Genomic DNA, 27,927 nt, shown 5'->3' on the forward strand with positions numbered 1-27,927 from the left:
TCTATCTATCTATCTATCTATCTATCTATCTATCTATCTATCTATCTATCTATCTATCTCCTTATCACCCTATCATCTATCTATCTATCATCTATTTGTCTGTCTGTCTATTTATCTATCATATTAGTTATTGTCAAAACACATAGACTAATTTCTTTATCATGTAATCAAATGACTATTCAATCAGTCTTAAGCATGTAATTGGTCCTCTGCAGCACACCATACAAATATAGTGCTCTTTGTGTGGTGAATCTAATACAGTGGTCCACTTGGAGTGTGGGAAGATTTAGAGTTAAAATATTCTTCAGATATTTAGTAGCTATATGACATGGTAAAAATCATTTAAATTCACTCATGACCAAATTACCTGATTTTTTTTTCTGTGTAAAGCAACATGGACTATGTGGCCTATTGGCAAGTCATTTTATCTCTTATATCCCCAGGCAATAATGTAAGACTGCAAGTTTCAGTCTTTGCTGATAGGTATTGCTGGAGAAATTTCCTCACTAGTAATTCCTCACAGAGACAAAAGCAAATTTTTACATAGAAAAAGCAGTTTTCTAAAAACATAATTAAACAAAATCAATAATGAAAAATCAATATTTGTAGATATGCCATTATTATTTATTATCCATGGATTTAGTCTACTGGAATGAATGTCATATTCAGCATAATGAAGAGTATTCTAATTTGGAGCGACACCTCGCATGGACTGATAATGAACAGAATAATTTTGCAATGATTTGAATATTATTTGAAGAACAAAACATGATTAGACAGGGAGTTAGTTGATGTTAGGTGATGTGACAGATAAAGAAGTAGGAATTGCACAATGAAGTATATAAGCTAGAATAAAAGCTTACAAGGCAAGTCTTGGGCCAGAAACCAAGTAGAGGAACTGGAACCAGAAGAGCACAAATACTGGAGGGCAAAGCAAGATGTTTTAAGCCAATGTCTGAGAGCCTGAGATCTATAGGAACCAAAGTGACAGCGCAACATGGGTGGTCAAAAGTCCAAATAATCAGTTAGGGATTAGGAGATCTGGAATGAAAAGGGGGTAAAGCCAGCAGGAGAACAGATGTGAAGTCCCAATTACAAGACTGCTTTGATGACTTGATAATGAGGCATCAGTCCAGCAGTTTTTATATGCTTCCTGAGAAGTCAGGAACCAATTCCCAAGTGTGGCTAACGTGGAGCTTGCAGGTGGAGACAGATGAAATGTCCACCTGGGAAGCAAGGGTGAGAAAAGAAAGGCATGTCTTGATAGTAGCAAAATGCAACACAGCTAAACAAAAAGTTTTGTGTGTCCTCCCTCCCCCCCACCACTCTCACCCATTTTGCTATATCCTTGGGAAGGAACTGAGAATATTCAGACCGTGTTCTCATTAGCATTCCAATTACTCAAACTAATCTCATAGAAGATATGTTCTTTAGCATAAAGACTATAGTCTTTCATTATTTCATGATATTGCATTTCGTTAGTGTTGCCTGATTGAAATTAGAGAAGTAGTCAATATTATTGTCCAAATAATTATAATAGCTCATGCTTATATAGAACTTTAAATTAATGTATGGGTATCTACTAATTATTAAAGATCTAGAAAAAAGCCTTTTCTAGGATCCTGTATTGAGGGTTTATGAAATGAAATGGGCAGGAATTATTCATTATGTGATGACATGGAGTATTTGATTTCTGTAACAGTCTAAAGAGTACCCATGGTACTCTTATCACAGATCCAGTAAAGCATTAAAATATTAAGGTTTATAAAATACTTTACTTATAATGACCCTGATAAGAAGGCAGCATATCACTATTCTCATTTAACTTGTGAAGAAACAAAGGTATAGAAAGATTGAGTAGCCCATACTAAAAAACATAAATAAAAGTAAATATCAGAGTTGGAACTTGGATCCAAGTCCAGTAGTCACAATACTTGAACCTAAATGATTTAGTTTTTGTATCCCTAGTGCATTTTAAATGACTGGAACAAAATAGTACCTTCATAAATGATTGTTTATTGAACATTATTATACTTGGTAATAATAAACAAATAATCTCTTGCTATAGATAATGTCTTCTATATGAAAAATCTAAGCTCAATCTGACTTCCTTCTACCAACCAAGATCTGCTAGAGTCTTGTCCCATCCTGTAAATTGTGTAGGAGATATAAAATCATTTTAGTATTAATCTTAGAAAGCCCCCCCAAAATAAATGTTATAAAACCAGGAAGTATACTCCAAAAGCCAAAGTAAATTATTTTTTCAAATTTCTTGACGCATTCATTATACATTATTAAAGCTTTTTTTGTATCCTTCCCTGCCACTCATTCCTTTAGAGCTAATGCCTTTATAAATGTATTGATGCTTGCATGTAGTTGAAAATAAAAAAAAAACCTGAGAGACAGAATGTTGAATTTATCCTGCTCCCAAAATGGTGGTTGTTACATATGTATGATAGGAGGCACTGCAGTGCATCATAGATAGCTTTTATTCATTTTATTTGCAATTAGTTTTTTTTTTTTTTGGTGCCTTCAGAGCAGCTATTCCCAGACTAATTTGGCCACTTAACACTTTGGGCCTTGAAATCTATTTTTAAAATTCATGCAAACAGGTACAGGGACATGGAATATTCCCAAGATAAATAGGGATATGTGAAATTTTGGAGTAATATAGAGAAAATTGTCTAATTTCATAGGCCTTTCCCAAAATATTCACGGTAAGTATTTTGATACTTAGATAAATTTATACTTAATCCTTTTAAGGGCAAAATATCACTGACATTGAAGTTTTCTCTCAAAAATCCTTTCTATATCACATGAAATACCAGAATTTCTCAAAATATAAATTTGGATACATTGCTTTAAATTTTCTAAATTTGTATGCCACAGGGTTATTCTGTGATGAGATTTTGCACAGAATGACTTCTTTGGTAATAAAGTCATATCGCATGCTTATATATATCTCTCATCTATCACTTTCTATACCACACTTGTCTGAGGATAAAGATAGAGTATTGTTTAAATGGAGAAACCACAGTAAATGTTAACTATTCTCAAGTTCTCCAGTAAATAAGTGGGTGATGATGAAAGGTAAGGGAATAAGCATTTGCAAATACTTTATAAATAAATACTTCCTAAATACTTATTCCCTTCCCTTATTTATACAGCATTTGTCCTATGCCAGGTCCTGTGCTAAGCATTTTATAAATAGTATCTCATTTTGCATTCACAACAACTCTGGGAGGCAGGTTTTATTATTACTCCTTTTTTATAGTTGAGGAAACTGAGATAAACAGATGTTAAAGTGACTTGGCCTAAGTCACACAGTTAATGAGTGTCTGAGGTCACATTTGAACTCAGGTCTTCCTGACTGCAGGCCCAGTGTTTTCTCTATTGCACCAGCTAGCTGCCTATGCCCAAATCTAGAACCTGAACAGATGTTTTGAGATATAATGAAGAGATTGATGCCTAATAAACTACTTCTTTTAATTCTTATGTAGAAAGACTGCTTCTATTTTTGAACCTAAAAAAAAGATAGAGGGCTTTGAAGTGAGTCATATAATATTCGTGGAGATGAAAAATGTCATGATTATATTTCTCAGCTCCACTTGTTAGCCTAAGACAAAGGATGAAATTGGAAATTATTGAAAGCTCATGTTTCACCAACACCATCAATCACCATTTGAAGATTTCATTTTTGCAGTTGGAATTGCTGAGTAAAATCCTACATATATTATAGTTTTGAGACATATATTGTAGGACTTTCTTGATACTACAGTTCGAGAGATAGCTTAGATAATATGTTGAGGAATCCTATATGTAGACTTTTCAATGAGGTTTTGCAACAATGCTCTTGGTTGAATTAAATACATATTACTACTATTACTATATATTACTTCATATTACTTCATATACCTACATATTACTTCACTACATATTATATGATTTAAAAGGACTACTCTTAATATCCATGCTGTAGAAACATAAGACAGAGAACCTTTGCCCATAGATCAGTAAAATATAGGAATATACATGTATACATCCATATATATATATATACATATATATATATATATGTATATATACAACTACCATTGATCTATAATCACATGCAAGAAAAGGACAAAATCTGAAAAAGTAATCCATCCTTCAATGCCACTACCCCTCTCCTGGGTGGATACTACTAGGAAATCAAGATAGAAAAGAAGGTCTCATTTACACTAAAATATTTACAGTAGCACATTTTGTAGGAACAAAGAACTGAAAACAAGTTAAATGCCAATTTAACTAGGGAATGACTAATCAAATTTTGGTACAATGATATAATACATTATTGTGCCATAAGACATGACGAGTATGAAGAATTCAGGGAAGCATAGGAAGATTTATAGGAACTAATATAGGGTGAAAGCAAACAATACATAATGACTAAATAAATGTAAATAAAAAAAAGAAATTTAATGTTTTGCTATGTCCATTTGATTGTGAGTTCCTCCCCTTCCCCACCCCCCCACCCTCATCTCAGCTTAGCATAGTACCTGGAAATTAATAGGTATTCAATGTGTGTCAGAGTATTGACTTGTAATTATAATGATGAAGCTTAACCCCAGATAAGAGATCATGTCCCCATTCTTTTCATAGACTGAGGACATGTAGGTGGACCATTTCATATATTTTCAAAGTTGGTCACTATGTTGGTAGTTTTGCTGAACTGTTTTTCCTCGCCTTCTTTTTTGTTCCTTCTTATAAAGAATATCTTACTGGCCAGAGGAAGAATGATGAAATATTCAGAAATGAGCATGGTATAAAACCAAATATATCATTTTTTAAAACCTATAATGCCACCATGATAGATCATGCCATTCGAAGTCCATTAGAAGAAAACATAAGGAGTATCAAGGCAGTAGTGAAGTGAAAGGGCACCATGATTATTTGTAAGATTGTAAATCCCTAGAGTAGCACTTTAACAGTTACTCGATAGCAAGATGCCAATATTTGCAATAGTACTTTTGCATGCTTTTAGTAAAATGGAAATCTACTCTAGTTGTGATCTATCAATCAGTAAAGATGCTTTCCGCAATATTTCCTCACAGGGCTCTAGGCCAAAGTTGTTTCGATCATAATCTTTGTTCAAGATTATAAAGTATATCTAGTTTATATTGCTTGAAGATGTATTGTGGATTTGCCATACCGCTCCTTCGTAAGCTAGCTTCTCCTCATCATTAGGGTGATTGCAAAACAAAACAAAATATAATGGAAAGAATGCTAGATTTCAGATCACAGGAGATGGGTTTGAATTTTGTCTCTTCTACATGCTACGTGGATAATCCCCTGGACAAAATCACTTAATCTCTTTGGGTCTGTTACTTTAACTATAAAATGAAGGGGACTAGAGTAGAGAATTTCTAAGGTACTTTTCAGCTCCAAATCAATAACCTCTGAAAAGTCTTTCAGGAAGGAACTAGTTCAAAATGTTAGGGATAATTGTCCAAAGATTTCATACTGTTAGAACAGAATGACTACAGGAAGTTAACAGATTCCCCAGGTTGTTCAATTCAGAGGAACTGGAAGGTTATAAGGTGAACTCAGTGTCATTATATTTGGATATAGTTATTGCCCCAATTCACATGGAAGTCAGAAATGTGCCTAAAGCTCCAAGGAAGAAAAATGAATTCTCCAGTAAACAAGTTCACCCTGGAAGCTGACCAGGCCATACTCACATGCCTTACATCTGGAAATTATTCCCATGAAAGCACTAGCTAGGAGCTATATTGGGTGGCCTGGAATTGATTCTGAAAATGTAAAGACTATAAGAGTGTAACACATGCCAGACGGTTCAGCCTGACTCAGTAAGGCATCTATTTATTCTGTGGGAAGTGAGGAAGAATGTGTGGCCAAGAATCGCCCCTGATTTTATAGAATTGTTCTAGGTGTGATATTTCTGGATCGTAGTAGACATCTTTCTCTAATTGTCTTGACACTCTCTTGGCTCCATGTAAAATCATTGTAGAAATAATTCTGCCTATTAATTGCAACACTGATATACAAGGACTATTGTTTTGCTCAAGGTTATAATGTATTTCAGCTGAGTTTAAGAATTTTGAAGATCAAAAACTTATCTCAGTTTTTACCATTGTACTTAATAACTCTCAAATGAATGGCCAGATGAAATGATAGTAGATGATTAAGGTTACCTTGAAGCAGATTATCAAAGACATGCCAACAAAAAATTTCAATTTCCATTTTTCAATGGCTATATCATCGCATCTTCAACAACAGTAATTAGTTCTGTTAAGTTATGTAATAGGTAAAGCACTATTGAATTCATCCAGACTTTATTGAGGACATATCATACCAATGAGAAAGAATTTTAGATATTGCTGGACAATGATTCTGCATTTATGTATTTATATAATTACTTATACCATAAGAGTTACTTTTTTGCTAGGAATTATGGGAAGGGACTAGATTCCAAGCACAGAGTTCTTGCTATTTGTCTTAAGGCAGTTTGTATGAGGTTCTAGAATCCAGAGTGGGGGCTCAGGAAACACCTGGAAAATTGGCTTTCAGTTGATATTTAAACCCTTGAAGGGTTTGGGCTATTACTATAGGACTTACCAAAACAGGGTCACTGGGGCCTTGAGCCTCCCTGTAGGCCTCTCCCTTTAGTAGAGCAGGGAGATTACCAAGATCCTTACACTACTGTATTTGAGATAATAGTGTCTATGTTATTTAAGTCGCAGATTTAAGACAGACCTGTGTAGCATCATTGCATTAATCCACTGGTTAAAAAAATAAATGCATACCAGGGTAATTTGACAACAGCAGAACTGGTTAAAACATCTTCTCTGGAGTCATCTGCATTGATATTCTTTGTGCTTTACCTCCTAAAGATTATCCAGTGGTAAAAAAAGAGAGAGAGAGAAGCAACAATTCTTTCCCCATCTGTAAAGTAGGGGCTAAATGCTCTCTCCTTTCCCCTTCCAGTTCGCTCATTTTTTGAGTCTGGGTCATCTTGACCCGCCCAAATTTCTGAAGTAGATTTACTTGTTAGTTCAGATTTAACCTCAAGTGAGGCCTGGTTCCTCCACACTGGATAAAAGGCTATTGGGTAATAGGGTGCAGATTAAGTGTATATGATGGCAGTATTGCCATGGAGGAATGAGTCAGTTTTTGTTACTTTGACTGCTTAGTAGTTTGTTCCTTTAGAGCTTCTGTAGTTGTATGGTGCATTTCCATTTCAAAAATATAAATTTTACATAGAATATTTCACTGGTTCAGTCCTAGTGAAGGTTTGCTCTTCTCTTGATTGTGGTGCAGTGGATAGCGCCCTGAGACTGGAATCAGGAAGATTCCTCTCCCTGAGTTCAAATCTGGGTTCAGACACTTACTAGCTGTGTAACTGTGGGCAAGTCATTTAACCCTGTTTCCCTTAGTTTCCTCACCTGTAAAATGAGCTGGAGAAGGAAATGGCAAACTACTCTAGTATCTTTGCCAAGAAAATGCCAAAATAGGGTCACGGAGAGTTGGATGTGATTGGTATGACTGAACAGCAACTTCTCTTGACTATAATTTAGACCAAGGCAGCAGCAGCTATTGGTATTATAGACACACAAAAACACTTCCTGAAAAAATGAATAATGGAACTCCTTGGCTTATATACATTCCATATAACTTATCAACATTATATTGTCTTTGCCTCACTCCCCTTACAAGTGTTCTGTCCACAATTTTTCTGTTCGTAAATTAATAGAAAATGCCACCAGGCTAATGGAACTGAGACTAAGGACATGAATTCTTATGAAAATCAAACAAGTAGCCATAGGGAGAAGAGGCAGAGTATATGAAGTTTCTTTCAAGCCTAGAGTCTCATTTTCTTTATACCCACACCAATTTCACTTAGTCCTTGGACTCTTGGTACAGGACTTATTGGCATGACGGCAAAGAAGTCTGTGGTTAAAGCCCTTATTTATGAGAGATCATAAACAAGGCTTTTAGGGGTATATTTTTCAAGATTGTTTCAACAGTCCTGAACAGAGCTGTTTTGGCAAGAGAGATTTAGATGACCCTTTTAAAAATGATGATACTTTCAGTAGAAATGCTTCTTCATGGTGCTTTTAGCTATATTGGGGGTGTGGGGTCATTGAAAACTGAGGATCAGAGACATACACATATGCTTTAATAGAGCTAACTGCAATCTGCCAGCACAGTAGCAAATAGTAAATCACCCTGCCTGAAAGAAAAGCACATGGCCTGAGCGATAGCAAAACAGGCCACACCAGGGGGCACTGGGACAATGGAAGCAGATTTCTACAGGTCTTTTCTGCTTTCTCCCTCATACTACTCCTTTCCTCCTTCCTATACTCCTGGCACATTAATGGGAAAGCCAAGCAAATCCCTTAATGAGGGGGAAAACATGTCATGTGAATGTGCCCTCAGAGGACACTGTGGGGAGTCCAAAACCTGGAGTCACTTATCCAAGAAAAGCCTTCCTGAGGAGTTCAGCATTGATACTTTGGTCCTAAGTACCATAATGAAGGTTGAGTTCAGACCAGGTTCAGACAGCAGGGTTTTTGTTTCGCTAACATGGGTCAGAGAATCCCTCTTTCCATTTGCAATCAGACATAAATGTTATCCAAATTCTACAAAGTGCAAAAATAGACTCATCTTTATATGTATATATATTGCTATTATTATATATATAATCTTCATTGGGCATCTTTCTGCATCACAAATAAGCACAGTATCCCATGTCTCATTTTCTAGTACAGAGAAATAATGTCTCATGGGCTAAAGCTGTTTTCTCCCTCTCTTTCTTCCATTTTCCTCCTCTTCCTCTCCATTCCCCCCTTCTTTCTTCTCTTTCTCCTTACCAGAGAAATCTAACCCCAAATATTTAATAATATTTAAATATATTAAAGATAAAAGTTACTGATGTGGGAGCTCAAATCACAAATAACATTGTTATTCAGCTCTGAAGAATCACCTTTACTTTTTTTTTTCTCTTTGGTCAAAATGAATACTTTTAGTGGAGAAAAAGTTAAAAGATTAAATATACTTACAGAAGAGATATAGAAGACATAGTTCCTATCTAGCAACATGTAATTACATATTTCCTCTACTGGAAAAGAAACTGACATTTTAAATGTCTTCTGTTTGACAGCTGTGGTCAGACATCTCTACAGGCTTGAGCTTGCTCATTAGTGCCACATTAACCTTAACTTTGCCTCAGGCCATTAACTAGCAAACTGCACAATTTGACCTTTGTTCTCTTGAGTTTGTCAAACAGTGCTAGGCACTGCATTTAATTTGGGTTCTATATTTGTGTGTACTTACTGGTTTGGGGTGGGAGGGGAGGAATCAATAGCAATCATTAAACAAAAGAAATGTGTTGCCTAAAACCTAGAAAGATCCCTTTCATGGAGTGGGGGTGGGGGTAGGGAAGACCCTTGTGAATTTCTAGAGTACTGGCTTTGATTAAATTAGAAATATTCTGCAGAAAATACTCTCTGTGAAGACTGAGAAATATTTTAAACTTTGAAACACGATCTTAATGTTCAAGATGAGTAAATTTTGAATTTGTCTATATGTTCAGCTAGATAGAATTCAATAGTAATTGCACTTCAACCAATAGTCTATAAACATTAAGCACCTATCATGTGCCAGATAGTGTATTAAGTGCTGGAGATACAAATAATATATGACACTGAGGTCCTTTTGAGTGTTAAATTCTCTCTCAGGGTACCCTGTCCCTAATTAATTCACCAGGCATTTATTAAGCATCTATGCAGACCAGACAATATGGTGTTGTGGATAAAGAGTTGGTCTTCAAGTCTGAAAGACCTAAGTTAAAAATCTTTTTTCTGTCACATTCTAGCTACCATTTGCATATCATTTAACTCTCCAGTGCCTCAGGACTAAGGAGGAACATTGTGCAGTTAAAAGACATTGAACTGGGAATCCAGACTAAAGTTAAAAATCTGCCCCCAACCTGTGTGACATTAAGTAAGTGACTTAAAGTCCTGGGCATCAGTTTCTTTATTTGTAAAATTAGGGTGGTGGGCTTCCCATCTCTAGATGTGTTATCTATGGATCCATATCATAGAAAAATTTTCAATCTGCATCTGTAAAGGGAGCTTCCACATTGATGAAAGCACAGGTATTCCCTTCTCTTCACCCTTCTCTCCATACCACCAGCAACAAATGAATGAATGAACAAACATAGTTAGCTAGGTGCTATGGTGGATAGAATGCAGTGTTAGTCAGAAACATCTGTGTACAAATCCTACCTCACATACTTACTAGTTATGTGACTGTAGAAATCACTTAACTCATATCTGCCTCAGTTAACTGTATTGCAAAAAATGGTGATAATAATAACACCTATCTCTCAGGATTGTAGTGAAAATAAAGTGAGATAATAGTTTTAAAGCACTTAGTTTCTGAGAGCAGGAATTATATAAATGCTAGTTATTATTGTTATTAAATAAACTGCATTAATTGCTGAGAGAAATTTAAAAATAAAGAATCTATATAGTAGTTTCCCCCCTCCCCTTTGATAATTCTAACTGGGTTGCCATTCTGGGGCAGGCAGGACCAGAAATGCATATTGAGGAGTGTGCTTTCTTATCTGGTTATCACATATTTTCAGCAGTGGACAGGTCTTTTTCACTCTGCCTACCTTATATACAATGGAAATGATGAAGCGATCACTATGCTGGTCCACGTATCTCCTTTGCTTTCAGTGAGCTCCAGGGAAACAAGGGCTGACAACCTGTGCATGAGCAGTTTTGCTGCTGTCTACTTCTTTCACACTCTTCATGCACAGAATCTAGTCCTGTTAAGTAACCAGGGATACATATCTACCTCACCTCCAAACCCCATATGCATAGCATACACACATTACTCCCTTAGAGGATACTTTCTAGCATGGTAGACACAGAACTAGAAACTGACTGTATTTAGTGGAACCTAAATGTAGCTCATGGCAGACAAAAACAATATATGTAGGTTGTTTATTATAAAACCTATCATTCTACTAAATTTGAGAGGTACACTTAACTCTTTTATATTCTATGATGGGACCTAAATTCCAGCTTCAATTTTAATTCAAACTAGCTGTGACCTTAGGCAAGCTACTTAACTTTTGTATATCAATTCCTTAGCTGTAAAATCTGACAAATAATCCCTGCTCATATAAGATAGTTGAAGATCAATCAATCAATCAATCAGTATTTCTGAAGTGCCTACTATGTGTCAAGAATTGTGCTATCATGGGGGATATAAAAAACGTCAGACAAATATATACAAAACAAGCTATATACGGTGAGGTCTGTAGTGAGACAAAGGAGGAAGAATGTGTGAGGCACTGGAGTAGCCAGAGAAAGGCGGAGAGAGCCTAGAAGGAAGAGTGCCTTGTTTATGGAACAACTAGGGGGTTGTTGTCACTGGATCAAAGAGTGAGTAAGCAGAGTAAGATGTAAGAAGACTGCAAAGGTAGGAAGAGACTAGGTTATGGAGGACTTTGAAGGTGAAACATAGCATTTTGTATTTGCTCCTGGAGGCAGTAGGAATCCACTGAAGTTTATTGAGTGGGGGAAAGTGTGTGTGACAAGATTGGACCTGTACTTTAGGAAAATCACTCTTGTGACCGAAAGGAGGCTGAATTAGAGTGGGGAGAGACTTGAGGCAGGCAAGTCCACCAGGCTATTGCAATAATCAAGGCTTGAGATGATGAGTACCAGAGTGGTGTCAGTGTCAAAGAAGACAAGGGGGCATATTCAAGAGATACTGCAAAGCTGAAACCCACAAGTCTTGGCAGCAGCTTGAATATAGGGAGTGAGAAATACTGAGGAATCCATGATAAGAGTTCTGAAACTTTGAGGTATCTGAAAGGCAGTTGAAGATGCAAGGTAGATCAGCAAAGACACAGAGACAAGAGAGAGAGATTTGAGAATAATAGTCATAGAGATGGCAATTAAATCCATAAGAGCTGATGAGGTCACCAAATGAAGTAATATAGAAAGAGAAAATAAAAGGGCCCAGGACAGGATCCTGAAGGACACCTATGATTAGAAGAAATGATCTGGGAAAGGAATTAGAGAAGGAATAGTCAGATAGATAGGAGGAAAACTGGAAGAGAGTGGTATCCCCAAAGCCTAGAGAGAAGGACAGAAGAGATATAGGACCATAAGCAGTGAGGATGGAAGGAACAAGTGAGGGTTTTTTCAAAGTAGGGAAAATGTTGATATGTTTGTGGGCAATAAGCCCACAGAGAAGGTAAATACACACACACACATATATACATACATACATATGTGTGTAAGTGTGTGTGTGTGTGTGTAAGGTAAGACCCTATATAAAGTGATATCTATCTCTATATACACATATATGTATATGTATACATAGTTATCATTCTATATCCCTTTGTTTCCTCAACTTATAAGAGGATCAGACTAATGTTTTGGAAGACATCATTGTACCATGATAAGAGCCATAGATTTAGAGGCTAAAGGACCTGGGTACAAATCTTGGTTCTTCTACTTAGTACCTTTGTGACCTAGGTGAGTCTTAACCCAAAACTTAAACTCTCTGAGGCTCAGTTTCCTTCTCTGTCAAAGAAGGGTTCTGATTCAATTAACTATTGTTACTTTGAGCTCTGAATCTGTGATCCTGTGATATTATGATCAACAGGAACCTTTCCTGCTGTTACTCTATGATATATCATCATTATATTATACATGAAATATTAGTTATGAACATTTCCCACTAGTGCATATGGTACTAAATGCTTACTATGTAATGGCACATTAGGCAGCTAATGTACAATGGATAGAGTCTGGAGTCAGAGAGATCTAAGTTCAAATCCAGCCTCAGACATTTACTAACTATGCTAGCTTGGGCAAGTCACTTAACCTCTCTTTACCTCAGTTTCCTCATCTATAATAATAGCATCTACCTCTCTGGGTTGTCCTGAGGATCAAATGAGTTAATAATTATAAAGAACTTAGCACAGTATCTGGCACATAGTAAGTATTATATAAATGTTACTTGTTATTGTTGTTATTACTTTCAGTGCTTGGTGATTCCTTTTAGTTTGAAACTATACTATCTCCTTCCTTGATCTGCTGACAAATGTGCTCCCTCTTAGGGTCATTGGTACTTCTGTCCAAAGCTCCTCTATCTCTGCTATCTCCCACGTAGATACCTGTTGCTATTGTTTCCTAACCATCAATAGCTCTGGTTGTGTTTCAGTGTAGTTTATTGTTGCAACACAGCAGTCATACTAATTGTGCTTCACTCAATGGTACTTGAATACTCCTCTGTCTTTGAATTTGAGTAAATGTGCTGATGTATCAGTTTGCCATTCACTGGTTGTTACATTGTCCCTTTGTCTTAGTTCGAGTTAAGTGCGTTCCATAACTGGAGACACTCCTAATCTCTTACTCTTAGAATCTTTAGCTTCTTTCAAGATTCAAGTCACGTGATTCTTAAACAATCTTTTCTTATTCTTATATGTTTATTGTCAAATAATATCTAGTGGCAAATTCTAATCTAGTCATAGATACAGACCTATTCACTTTTTGATAGTCACCAGAGAGCAGTTAACAAGGTCTAACATTGTTAAAATAATATTTATTAATGAGCATCAAATTGTACCCAGTAAGTAGTGTGCTAATAACTCTGATGTAATTTTGTTGATCCAGTCACTCGCCTAAAAGTTTAGATCAAGGGTGGAAACCTGCAGCCTTGAGGTCACATGTGACCTTCTGGGTCTATAGGTGCAGCCTTTTGACTGAGTCCAAGTTTTAAAGAACAAATCCTTGAATTAAGGGCATTTGTTCTGTGAAATTTGGATTCAAAGGGCTACACTTGAAGACCTAGAGGGCCACATGTGGCCTTGAGGCTGCAAGTTCCCTAACCCCTGGTTTAGATATTTATATGACCTGAATGATATTTTTAATTTTATTGAATCATTGCACAGAAAACAGAGACTATATCTGCACGTGCAAACAAGTTATGCCATTTTTAATGAATCGACCAATTACTGAAGGTTGTTTTTTTTTTAAATTTTAACCTAACAGTCAGCTAGTAATGAGGTAGCCATATCAGTTAATTAATTTAGTCACAAAGGAAAACTGGTTTGTTTTGTTGACAGTCTAATTATTATTTTCACTCTTCAAGAAAGTTTTTTTAGGTTCATATTATACAAAGGAAAATTGGATGTGTGCGTCTCAAGAAAGAGCTTATTTAAGAATGCTTAGACACTCCTAAGTGTCTGAACAATGATAGACTCTTCTGTGTGGAAGGTCTAGGGCATCTACATTGATCCTGATAGCTGTAGTAGATTAAGGGTATTTTGACAAAAACATAATGAAATTCAAGAAGTCAAATGGTCCCTAAAGAAATGTCATTTAGGTCTAGAGAAATTTAAAATCCCTCTTTATATAGTGAAAAAGTTGATTGTGTTGAAACATAAGAATGAATTTAAACTCATAGCACTGAAGGGGAAAAAGAAACAAGACAGCTACATTTGTTGAGAAAGAATATTGAAAACCTGTTCAATAAGCACAAGCATGATTAGATGAACTTACAATAAAGTTAAATTCTAGGTAATGTATATAACAATGAGCAGCATTTTTATGGGCCATTATTATAGATTTTTGGTGTTAATTATTTTCTTTGTTTCTCTGTTCAGAGAATTTATCCACAGCCTGCGTCTATACAAGACTTTTTATGGAGGCCTGGCGGATCAGCTTTGTGTTAACGAATTAGCAGCTGCTGATGGACTGCCCTGCTGGAATGGAGGAGATGTGGTCAAAAGGTAGTTTTTCTTCCTTTGGTCTGTTTAATGCTAATAGGCATTTATTTCCTCCTTGCTTTTTTTTCCCTGACCCTTTATTTTCTGGCTTCAAGTCATGTGTGAGTGTGTGTGTGTGTGTTTGTGTGTGTGTGTGTGTGTGTGTGTGTGTGTGTGTATGAAAGAGAGAGGGGGGATGCAGTATTAGGAAATGTCAGTTAAAAGTGGCATAACCCTTTTCTTTTCCAATGTGAATTAGGTAGTATACTGTATTTTATTAAACAACATTTTTAAAAGAAAGCTAGGAAACTACATTTATTAAGTGTCTATGATGTGCTAGGGAGTGCACAAAGAAAGGAGAAACATAGTGAGAAAACATGTGAATAGCTATGTACAAACAAGATCTCTCTATGTATATTATATAGACATTTTATATATATGCTATATATGCACAAAATGCACACAATGTATTTATGTGTTTGTATGTATACACAGAGGTATGTATACATATATACGTAAATATGATTATATATGTGATTATACCAGGGGTAGTCTCATATACACAAACACATATACATATTAGAGAAGCCAATAGGTAGAGATGAAGAGGGAGACAGCCTGGAGGCATGAGGAGCAGTCAGTTAAGAGACAGAGTGCTGTGTGTGTGGTTGATAGCAAGGAGGCTAATATCACTCCAGGCAGAGTATTTGGAGGGGAATAAGAATTAAGAAAACTGGAAAGTTAGAAGGGGCCAGGGTTAAGAAGTGTTGAAAAGCTAACCAGTAGATTTTATATTTGATACTGGAAGTAATAGATAGGCAGTGGAATTTATTGACTACTGGGGTGTAGCCTGACCTGTGTTGTAGGTAGATCAATTTGATATTGAAGGATGGATTGGAATAGAGAGGGATATTTCCCAACCAGCAGGCTCTTGTAATAGTCCAAGCATGAGAAGATGAAGAGTCTTAGCACCCACGTCTTTGCTCTGTCAGAAGAGAGAAGGGGGCATATACAAAAAGTAAAGATGATAGGACTTAACCACTATTTAGATATATCATGGAAGCTTTTCAGGCAATTTGTCCTCTTTCTAAGCATCATTTCTCTATAGAGAAAGCTTTCTATAACTTTCTTTTCATTGACTCTCATCCAACACTTGGACGCACTAATTTCTGTATCATCTTCATATTTTAAGACTATGTATTTGAATGAATAAAAGAATGAAAACATCTATTAAGCACTTACTATGTCAGAAACTATACTTTTTGGATGTGCTTGACAACATATAACATATGAGTCTATTTTCGGTATATGGAAGTCCAGATCCAAAAACCCTGTGAGGTAGGTGCTATTGTTATACCCACCTATAATGTTTTTATTCAATCATAGAATAAAATTTGATAATAATAATAATAATAATAACAGCAACAATGAGAGCAATAGCTGATGCAGTACTTTTAAAATCATTATGGTCACTCTCTGAGAACATAAATTGAAGAGTAGTTGCTTTTCTACTAGAGGGACTTTTCTCATTGAGATTTCCTTATACCAGGGAAATCACAGGCCCCAACTTAAAAACCAAACAGAAACATTTTTTTCAATAACACTTTCATATACAATATTATCTTCTTTTATCTCCAATGATCATTTTGTCATTCATATTCAAAACATTCATAGAGATCTACTACTGGCATTTTGTAAGATGACAATAAGGAAACTGAGACTTGGAAAAGTTGTGGGATTTTTTTCCAACGAATGATTTGTAATATAAAATAACACAATAGTATAATGAACCATAATATATCACCATTATGTCATTCCTACCCCCTATTCAACAACACCACCCACAACAACCACTGTTGCCACCATTGCCATTACCACTACCATCATAACAACAACAAACTAGCACTTCAAAAACTGTATGACTATGGGACTAACATGTATCATCTTGACAGCTGCTACTAGGTATATTGTTGTACATATATGTTCAATCTATTGTACTCCAAGTGTTTGTCTGCTTTATGTGATTCTTGTTCATCTGCCCCTATCTTGTGTCTTTAATTTGGTTTTGTGAGAGTGTATTTCCATTTAAATTCTGCACATCCTTTCTGTAATGTTATAAAATTTCCCCAGCATAATGTCATCTGCATTTTTAATTCTGCCATCTGGGCATTTGGTAAGAATTTTAAATAATATACTTTGGACTGACCCTTGTGGTATGCTATCAGATATATGTTCTTGAGTTGAGTACAAATTATAGATAACTACCTTTGTGGGCAACCTTTTATAGGCTCTTCAGTGCTGAGGGTTAGTATTGGGTTTGAAAATTTCTGCATGACATACCCTATTATCATTTTCACAACCAAATCAATTTTCATTTAAAAATCAATGCATACTACATAACACATGTAGGAGATCAATAGATCATGCAGTCAATTATATGAACTGAAGGAAAGAAATAATTTATTAGTTAACATTGTGCTAAGCATTTTACAAATATTATTTCATTTAATCCTCACAACAACCCTGAGAGGTAGATTTTATTACTGTCCCCATTCCATAGTTGACAAAACCGAGGTAGATTGAGGTTAAGTGACTTGCCCAGGGTCACACAACTGATAAGTGTAAAAGGCTGGATTTGTACTCATCTTCTTGACTCCAGATTCAGAGCTCTACCCACTGCCCTATCTACCCATCATTTGGAGTTGAATTTCTGAATTCTAAAAAGTTTGCTTATCCTGACCAAATTTCTATGCTTTAAGATGATAGATTGAGAACCAAGAAATCTCCAAGATCATCTATTCTAATTCCCCTCACTTTATAAGTGAGAAAACTGTGGGTAGAGGCGTTCAGTGACTTACCTAAGGACACACAGATAACAAACAGCAGAGCTTCAATCGGAACCAAGTGCTGTAATTATAAATCCAATATTCTTCTTCTTGTTCTTTCTTTTTCTTGTTCTCCTCCTCCTCCTCCTCCTTTTCATCCTTTCACCTTCTTTTCCTCCTTCTTCACTGACACTACTTTTTGTTACTAAGAATACCCTAAAGTGTGCAATGTCAAAAGTCTTACTGAAATCCAGATAAATTGCTTCTATTTGTATCTTCTCCTCTGCCTAGCTTGTCACTTCATCATAAAGGAAAATAATTCTCTCAGAGACATATCAGTTCCTGCTCTGCCCCTTGCGTGACTGGTGATTGCAAATTGATTATCTGTTGATTTGCCCTCCTGTCCTCCTGGAAACTAAACCTAAACTGACAGATCTTTACTATGGCTTTTTCCCCCTAATCTTTTTAGATGGGTGATCCATTTTTGATGCCACTTTCCAAGGACTTTTGTCCTCTATGAAATCTCAAAACAACCAGCAGTGCATGAATACCTGGTTGGCATGTTGCTGAGCCTGAATAACTGGGAGACATCCATATATCAACTCATGATCTTTTCTTATGCATGTTTATTCTTCCTCTTCTAACAGATGACATTTTCTAGTTGTCTCTTCGTCTCTTAATTGTTTTATTCAAAAATGAGGACAGAGATGAAAAAGACATCAAAGTACTTTTATTTTTTGGCATCTCTGTTATCAATTTTCCTCTCCTATCAGGTAGATGACATTTTCTTTTAAATGCCATAATTCACAGTACTTTTTTTTAATCTATTTTGTACCTTGCAAACTACATCTTATTTCAAGCTCTTCCTTTAGTTCTCTTGGCCCCATACAAGGGTACTATGTTTTTTTTTATTCTTTAGAAACCTGGCTTAATTTCCTTTCAAGTCTTGGTTTGGTTCTAAGTTTAGTTAACTTGGCAGCCGGTTCCCTTCCCTTTCCTTTTTAATGTGTTGTCTTAATTTATTCTTGTGGCCACAGACCATTCATTTAACTGGCAGTCACCTTTTTTTATATTTCCATAACCTTTAAATCATACTTCCCTGTTGTCCTAGACTTTTGAAAGCTGCTCTCTTGAAATCCATTTTCTTTATCATGGTCACATACATATTAACAAGGACAGCCATTGCCACTAGGTGTGATTGGAAGATTATTCAATGGATTCTTTGCCTACAAATATTACCCCTCTTGGTGTTAATACCATATCAAGTTTTGAGTCCACTTTCAAATGCTCATCTAATTCCTTTCCAGTTTGTGTAGATGAAATAAAAAAACTGGCTTACTTGTTTTCTCCATCTTCTAAATTTACATATTTTTTCTTAGTATGATATTAAGTGGGTTTGACAGTTACTGATATTTTGAGGTGGCACATATTTGACTAGTTCATATCTCATCATTACTATACTGTGACCTAAAGAAAATGTGAATTGATTGAAAATAATTCTAACTTACCCTTATGGTGCTTCTGGGGATGCTAATGACACTCCTCCTCCTCTCCCTCATCCTCCTATACCATTACTACTGCCATTGCTGCCGTTACTGTTGCTATTACTTCTACCAATGCCTATCACTTATGTCTACCTTGAAGATTTATAAATGGCTTTACATCTGCTTTCTAATTTCATCCTAACAGTAACCTTGAGAAGTAGGAACTATTATTTCCACATTCTACAAATGGAGAAACTGAGGCATAGACTTGTCCAGGGTCACATAGATAGTGTATCTTAAGCAGGATTTTAAATTCCATGATCTAATTTATAGTTTTGTAATAAGTTTTAAATTGATATTGCTTTCTTTTTCTTTTTCCCCCTTAACCTTTATTTAACCCAAAAAAGTCACCAAAAACAGACTGTGAAAGGACCATAGGATGTGGGGTTAAAGGTTGTGTTTGAATCCTGAATCTTTTAGTTACTACCAAATGACGTGGGGCAAATCAGTTCATCTCTTTATAAAATGAAGTCAGGTGGGATCAGCCTGAGTGCAGAATTTGTAGTCATGGGACCTTAGTTCAAAGTCTTACTCAGCTAATTAATATTTGTGTGACTTCAGGAAAATCTCTGAGGCTCAGTTTCCCTGAATGTAAAATAAGGTAGTTGGACTAGATGACCTTAAATTTCAAGCCCAAATCTAGAACTGCAATTCAGATTATCTTTAAGATCTTCCCCACTGTTCAGTTATGCAATGCCCTGGTTTTTATTTTTTCCTTTCATGTTCTGAATAAGGTGTACCCTGCCACTCTACCATTGTAACCTCATGTACTTTCCTACCATACCACAGTTTTTTCTCTGAAGATCATAGCTGTACTCCTGAGGAAAAATCTTCTGATTTGTTGGCTGATTGATGTTTGTATGTGAATAGTTCAGCTAATAGTTTCCTCCTCTTTACCATACTTTCCCATTTCGACCTCACAAAAATCTTCCCACTTATAATTAGAATTGGTTCTTCCCTAATTCAATCAGTAATTTGTTGACCTTGGAACTTTTTCAGTTCATCCCCACTGTACTTCACTTAAAGGCTAGGCAGCCACTCTACCCCTTCTACAGGAGCCAGAATCTTCATTTCCAAAATGAAGAACTGTGTAAAGGTTAAGAGCTGTTGAGGGTTGCAAGTAGTTGGTGGTTGTAGCTTCAGATTTTGATGGCTCATGTTACTGTAGTTACTATTCTGAATCATGCTTTTCTTTAACCCTTATATGAGAACAAAATGAATGTTCCTAGTCAATGCATCAAATCATTTTTCCGTGATTATGAAGAATGATCATCTGCCTCATGCCTACTACACATCTTCAATTTCTCCAGGGAGTGATAAAAGCTAAGATGCAAAGATAAAGTGACATAAAGGTAAAACAAATACTTTTTTTATGTAACCAGTCACTTGGGAGTCATCATTCCTCAGCTCAGTCATACAGTCCATTCTAATGAACTAGTAGGCAACTGGAGATAAATCTTTGAAATGATCATAAATCTCACCATAGCACGCAATATATTGTTTTGAATGATGAGAAGGTTTAAGACTTTGGTGGCTATCCATTTTCTTCTCTCCTTTGAATTCCTGAAACAGATGTGTTATAAGTTTGAATAGCCAGAAGAATATTACGTTGAGGTATTAGCCATCACTTTATGACAATTAGTCTCTCTGGCTATTTCTTGCCACAGTGCCATGAAAATAGACTTGCCAGCTTTTTATTTGCCTTTCTTCAAGTACTGTATGTTCATTTGGGAGTAGTAGGAGAAAGAACTGAGAATTCTTAATTATCCTCTCCGAGCTTTTTGAAAAAAAAAGAAAAAAAATAATTATTTTTGTTTTGTTTTTATAACACATTTGATAAAGAGCACCAATGTATACTAAATAGACCAAATATCTGAATAAAGGCATGTCACATAAATTTACAATTTTATCCAATCCAGGTAAAATTGTATTAGATCCTGAATATTTTCGCTCTAGAATCATTCTGATGCTTGATTTTTTCTAGAGAATACTGTCATATGCTGACTTGTTGAGGCACTTTTCCACTTCCAAAAATTCTATTTCAGTGTACTCCCTTTTGCCATGCTATAGGCTTCAAGTTTGTAATTCATTAAAGACCATCTATTTATTTAGGTTTTACCATAATTTCACATTTCAATATGAAAATATTTTTGTAAATTAAAATGAAATACAGGAAAAGATATGGGGAAAAAAATCTCAGAATGTCTAAATCTTCAAATATGCAACTTAAGAGTCACTTCAACTTAGAAGAATCACTTAATTGGTATCGCTAAATTTCCCTCCCTTACAACCCAAATCCCTTGTTGTTTAACACATTTTGCAAAGCAGATAAAAATGGAATTATAGTACTGTATTGAAACTACTTTGGTAAATACTGACTTGAAATTTACCTTGGAAAATGTAATATTTTTTATCAAGAATTTCTGTTTTAAGAATGTTTTCAACATTGAACTGGGAACCTCTTCAGTAAAATATCAAAGTTGATGTGGGACATAAGGCTAGATGACTTATCTTGTTGACATGGATGTTCCTAATTGAACCTTTGCCAGAATGTTGAACTGTATTTTTTGGCATGCTTTCAGGGTTGAGCACTGATGACCACTAGGGTCTAGTGTTAAGATAGAAGTGACTATTACTGATTAACACATATGTTACTCTCTTTGGTGATAGGAATTTTTGTTGGGAGGGGTGAAGAAGAGAAAATAAATTATTTCCAGTCAAGTAGATAAATACAAATTGTCCTTACCTTACAAAGTTTATTCAATAATTCCCAGCTAAACAAATGCTTATGAAGTGCCTCTTATTTTTAGACTAGACTGATAAGTTGTAAAGGAGCTATAAAACATAGTTAAGATAGGATCTTGGCCAGTGGTGCTAAATGCTCAAGAAGTGGTTCTCTGAAAAAACCTTAAACATGATACACTTTCAGGTTTAATTTGCATTAACATTTTTTCATCACTTTCTTAATTCTAGACAATCAGCAAAACAACAAATCAATCAAAGGTTTGTAGCATTTGCTGATTTCTAAGTTATAAAAGCTCATAATGAATATTTAACAATATATTCTTGAGGGCTGGTACAAGGTAACTGCAACATACTACTGGTCTTGGCCCTCATGGTCATTGAAGTGTTAGGTGGGGTGACTAGGTGGCACAGTGAATGGAGCACTGGTCCTGGAGTCAGGAAGACCTGAGTTCAAATCCAGCATCAGACACTTAACACTTACTAGCCATGTAACCTTGGGCAAGTTACTTAACCCAAATTGCCCTGCCCTCCCCCCTCCAAAAACCAAAAAAAAAAAAAAAAAAAAAAAAAAAGAAATATGTTAGGAGACTCTAGAGTTAACTGGAATACAAAATGATGTTTTATAACTGCATAAGAAAGGTACAAATGTAATGTGTCTCTGTTAGAGAAAGTCCGATATGCAGAACTGGGAGAAATAAGGGAAAGCTTCCTTTGAATTGGATTTTAAAGAAATAATAGGAATTCAGCAGTGGGGTGTGGATAGAGAAGACATTTCAGTTTATGTACTATATGTTTTACTATATTTCAACAATGTCCTGATTGATAAGAATTATTAAAAGGCATATTGTGAGATATTTTAGAATTCTAGGAATCAGGAAGTTATGTACACTAAAGTAGAATTAACAGTGTTTTAGACATTGGGATCTATTCTAGATGTCTTCTTTCCATGGTCAGTGTGAGACTATTTTTGGTTGTTCAGTTATGTTCAGCTCTTTGTGATACCATTTAGGGTTTTCTTGGCAAATATACTGGAGTAGTTTGCCATTCCCTTCTCTAGATCATTTTACAGGTGAGGAACTGAGGCAAACAGCTTGCCCAGGGTCACCTAACTAGTTTCTAAGGCCAGATTTGAATACAGGAAAATAAGTCTTCCTTACCCCAGACCTGGTACTCTATCCATTGTGCCACCTACCTGCCCATGTGAGGCTATAAATAGATGTTGTATTTAGTACTAAGGTGTTCAAATCATTCTTTACAAAATATGACATACAAAATAAAATTTTTTCCTTAGCTACTACCATGTTAGTCTTAGTTCACAGGCCATTTCTATATCTATACAAAGTTGTAGAGAGGTGGCAATTTGCATCAGTGGAGGGATATCATCCACACTGGTAACATCACACATTCTTGAAGTATTAAAGCAGTTAACTGAAGAAGTAACAATTAATAATTATGGGATTCCTGGGAAAGCAAGCAAAATGTGCCTTATCAAAATAACTATTATGTGCATAAATGGAAAGCAAAGTGGAATGGTTGTTGACTGTCACTGTTTCTTTGACCCATTTGCCGGCAGTACTCCAGCAGGAATCATTCTTAGCACAAGGCATGTAGCATTCAGCCCAGCTGAACTTAATTGAAGACACAACCAAATGTCAGCTTTTCCATCTTGTGCTTTGCTTTCCCTGATTTCGCCTGTTTCAGCCCTTAGCTCCAACTTTCTGAATATAGGATCAAGCTACAGAAAACAAGTGGGGACTGAAGAGTATCCTAAGTAATAGGATTGCCTAAAGTTAGCAAGGCATTAAACTTTGTGAAAATTGTGGAAGGTTTCACAGAACATTCAGTTGTACTGTCATTGGCGTGTAGGGAAAGATTTCAAGGGTTGCAGAGTAGAGAGGCAGAGAAAGACGGAGATTGATAAAGGTGGGGGGGTAGAGAAAAAGAAGGAGAGAAAAGGACAGATAGTTACAGAAAGACATGGACAAAAACCAAGCCAATAAAATGTTGTCAGAATAAATAGCAATGAGATGCTCTTCAGTAGTGTAGTGTAGTGTAGTACACTAGGTAGTATAAATGGTGTAGTAATAAAGCACAGGACTTGGAGTCATGAAGACCTGAGTTTGAATCTTGCCTCAAATAATTACTAGCTGAGTGACCCAGAGCAAGTCACTTAACTCCTCTAGTTTCAGTTTCCTCAACTGTAAAATGAGGACAATAATAGCACCTACATCACATGGTTGTTGTAAGGGTAAAATGTGATAATGTATGTAAAGTGCTTTATAAACCTTAAAGTGCTATATAAAGTTGTTATTTGTCCTGCATAACTATTAAAGCAGCTGCTATTTTAAACACTTAGTGAGAGGTTTATTTGACCAAAATTTGGTTAAATAAAAGCTGGTAGGGCAGCTAGGTGGCACAGTGAATAGAGCACTGGCCTTGTAGTCAGGAGGACCTGAGTGCAAATACAGCCTCAGACAACTTAACACAAAAAGTAGCCGTGTGACCTTAGGCAAGTCACTTAACCCCAATTGCCCTACCTTCTCCTTTCCAAAAAGTAAAAAAAAAACCCAAACCCAAGAAAAATAAATAAATAAAATCTCACTTTTACTTTCTTTTACTTTTGTGAATTACTTTTTAACTGTCTTGGTAATTGCTTGTAAACGCATGTGTGTGCATATATGTGTATATACATATACACATACATATATAGCTGTTGTTTAGTTTTTTATTCATGTCCAACTCTCTGACCCCGTTTGTGGTTTCCTTGGCAGAGATAGTGGAGTGCCTTGCCTTGTCTTTCTCTAGCTCATTTTACAGATAAGGAAACTGAGGCAAACAGGGTTAAGTGACTTGCCAGGGTTACATAGTTTATAAATGTCTGAGGCCAGGTTTGAATGTTGGAAGATCAGCCTTTCTGACTAGAGGACCAGTATTCTCTCTATTGTACCACCTAGGTGCTACCTTAATAATTGTGCACTCCTTAATATTGAAAATCACTTTAATCCACATGTGGACTTATTTGTATTATTTTGGGAACAAATTCATGAGAGTAATTTATCTCTTGTCATCACAAGCCATCATACAATTTTAAAGAAGTAGTTTAAGAATGGGAATTAACATTGATATTAAGATGTCCTTTCAGCTTTAGAGACTTCAGAGGACCATTGTTTGATAAAGAAAGTCTCTCGATATCATCCAGTGGTACAATTGCTAAACACCGTTCTACAAAAGATTTTGTGCCTACTAGTTTGGTTAAGGGCATGCTATTTGTTGAGCAGAGAAGTAGCAGCACAAACAGCTAATTAGAAATTTATTCATGCAGAGATGCAAGTCACTCTCTTTTTAGGACTCTCTCCCAGCCAACACTAAGCCTCAAGATACATACACCCATACACAACTCAGGCTATCATTGTACGCATTCCCACAATTTATAAGGCATTTTAGCATGTGTCTTTGGATAGCCATTCACAAGTAGACTCTCCTTGTATATATTTATTTAGCTCTTTATTAAAAAGAAAAACTTCAAAGCTGCTCTGGGGAAACACATTGTTGTTCAGGGATTCCTAATTAGCGGCTTCCTCTTCATTTTACTTGCAAATTCACTGCTTTCTTTTCTGGTAGTTTTGTCACAGCCCAGATGACAAATTGCTCTGCTTTATAAAGCATTTACCAGCTAACTAGACTGTTTAGCTTTTGATTTGGAAGCAACTGAAGAGCCAGTTATGGGTGGTACAAAGATGAATCACAACTTCAGCAAACCATCCTTTAACATACACACAGACATATCAATCATATCTTTTTCCTTTTAATAAATTGAATGATTTTAAAATAAAGTTCATCAAATAAATTAATAACATTACCATTTTGGTTTTCCTAGAAGGACAATTGTCCCAAGGACTTCTAATTATATAACACAATAAGATGATATTAATAATAACATTACCATTTTGGTTTTCCTAGAAGGACAATTGTCCCAAGGACTTCTAATTATATAACACAATAAGATGATATTAATGGCTAACATTTATATAGTCTTTACTATGTGCCAGGCACTGTACTAAGAACTTTATAGTTATTATCTTATTTAATCCTCATGAAGACCCTGGGAGAGAGGTGCTATTATTATCCTTATTTAACAGATGGGGAAACTAAGTGAAACAGTTTAAATGACTTGCCCAGATTTATATAACTGGTGACTGAGGTTGGATTTGAACTCAGGTTCTTCCTGACTCTTGACATTCTACCTACTTTTCCATCTAACTGCCCAGTAGGGGGTTTGGGGTTTGAGGTTTGGGATGTGCAATGTGTTTATACAATTACAAATACTACAGTGGAGTTTCGTTGTAAAGATCTCTGGAGGTCATCTCCAAAAAGAGCATGCCTAAAATATTGTTTGAACTTATGAAGAAACCTTGAGAGGAAAACTGTGACTTCACTAGACTCATTACTCATATAATTTTCTTTATAAGGTTCCTTCATAAATTCAAACAATATTTTAGGCATGCTCTTTATTTTTCATTCTAATGCATTAATTATCAGAAGATCTAGGTTTGAATCCTGCCTCTTTACTTTTATTCTCACTGTGATTGATTTTGGGCAAGTAACTTAGGCTCCCTGAGCATTACTACTTTCTTTTTTAAAATGAATCTATTTTATTTTATTTTGCTTTTTGGAGGGGGTGGGGAGGTAGGGAAATTGGGATTAAGTGACTTCCCCAAATTCACATGGCTAGTTTTGTGTTAAGTGTCTGAGGTTGGATTTGAACTCAGGTCCTCCTGACTCCAAGGCTGGTGCTCTATTTGCTATGCCACCCAGCCACCCCAACATTATTACTTTCTGTATCAGTAAAATGGATGGATTAGACTGAAATGACTTTCAGAGTTCCTTCTAGTTTGAAATCTTAGATACTATGAAATCTCCACACTACTTTTTCTCTTGTTCTAAAAAAAAAAATTGGTATTCATAAATAGCCATGTCCTATGAATATGGCCAGAACCAGGGTGAGAAAAGAGATTTCCATGTGATCTCCATGCGACATCTCCATGAAAAAAAATTGGAGCAACCATAATGGAAAGACTAATCTGAGAAAATAAAAAAAATCTGCATATCATTCTATGAGAACTGATGATAATCTATCAGAGCAGGGATGAGGAAGGGAGAAGGGAGTGGGGGAGGTGAGGAAAAATTACAATTTGTGACTACCTAATGAACTTGTAGTTGAAGGCCTCTGTTGTCATGGCTGGAACATATTTATTTGTGAAAAAGACCTAAATTTCCTTAACAACAAACTGAATTTGAGTTCTTCATTTAGTTTGAACCCAACTGTGCTAGTGTCTTTAATTGCTAAATTACCTTTATTCAATTGTATGTACACCCATTCTTCTCCTTAGAGGCCCTCAGCACATCCTTGTCAATCTTAGTCATGTCTGAAAACACTACCTAAAGAGCCCATCTTTTTCAGCACCACTCCAAACTTTAATCATGCCTCTTCTTGAAAAATAATGTCTTGCAGCTGTCTTCATTCAATCTACCTGTTTCCAGAGTGGATCTTTTAAGGTATTATTTTGTTTGTTTCTCCAAAGTACACAGGAAATGCTTCCTACATTAGCATCTTAGAAAAAGTTTGTGTTTGCTATTACAAAGTGTAAATGATGTTCTTTGATACTCTGAACATCCTGACATAGCCTTTAGTATACCTCCCTTTGCACCCTCCACTATCCCCACCACAGTCCAGAAATGCTTGCTAAAACTTGTTTATATGTGAATATAAGGAGTGTGTGTGTGTGTGTTGGGGCGGGGGGAATGGGGAGGGAAGAGGTTTTTCTAGCAGAGGCTACTAGTTCATGCTGACTCTCCACACCTGTCCTGTGTTTCTAATACCTTGTTGAATTTCTTTCTTTCTTTCTTTCTCTTTCTTCCTTCCTTCCTTTCTTCCTTCCTTCCTTCCTTCCTTCCTTCCTTCCTTCCTTCCTTCCTTCCTTCCTTCCTTCCTTCCTTCCTTCCTTCCTTCCTT

The 27,927-nt window shown here is 35.9% G+C and overlaps 1 protein-coding gene across 1 annotated transcript in view; it reads left to right on the forward strand.

Moving 5' to 3' along the window:
• Window positions 1-27,927, forward strand: part of GPC5 (glypican 5) — a 1,030,830-nt gene that overhangs the window by 528,623 nt on the left and 474,280 nt on the right. Inside the window, exon 7 of the mRNA XM_069067362.1 lies at window positions 14,699-14,824. Within this exon, the coding sequence (XP_068923463.1) occupies window positions 14,699-14,824 (126 nt within the window). The remainder of the gene's footprint in view (window positions 1-14,698; window positions 14,825-27,927) is intronic.

Source organism: Petaurus breviceps, unplaced genomic scaffold (assembly GCF_028583685.1).
Source record: "Petaurus breviceps papuanus isolate PSGF00001 unplaced genomic scaffold, PetGlider_PUasm1.0 90743, whole genome shotgun sequence".
NCBI classification, from domain to species: Eukaryota; Metazoa; Chordata; class Mammalia; order Diprotodontia; family Petauridae; genus Petaurus; species Petaurus breviceps.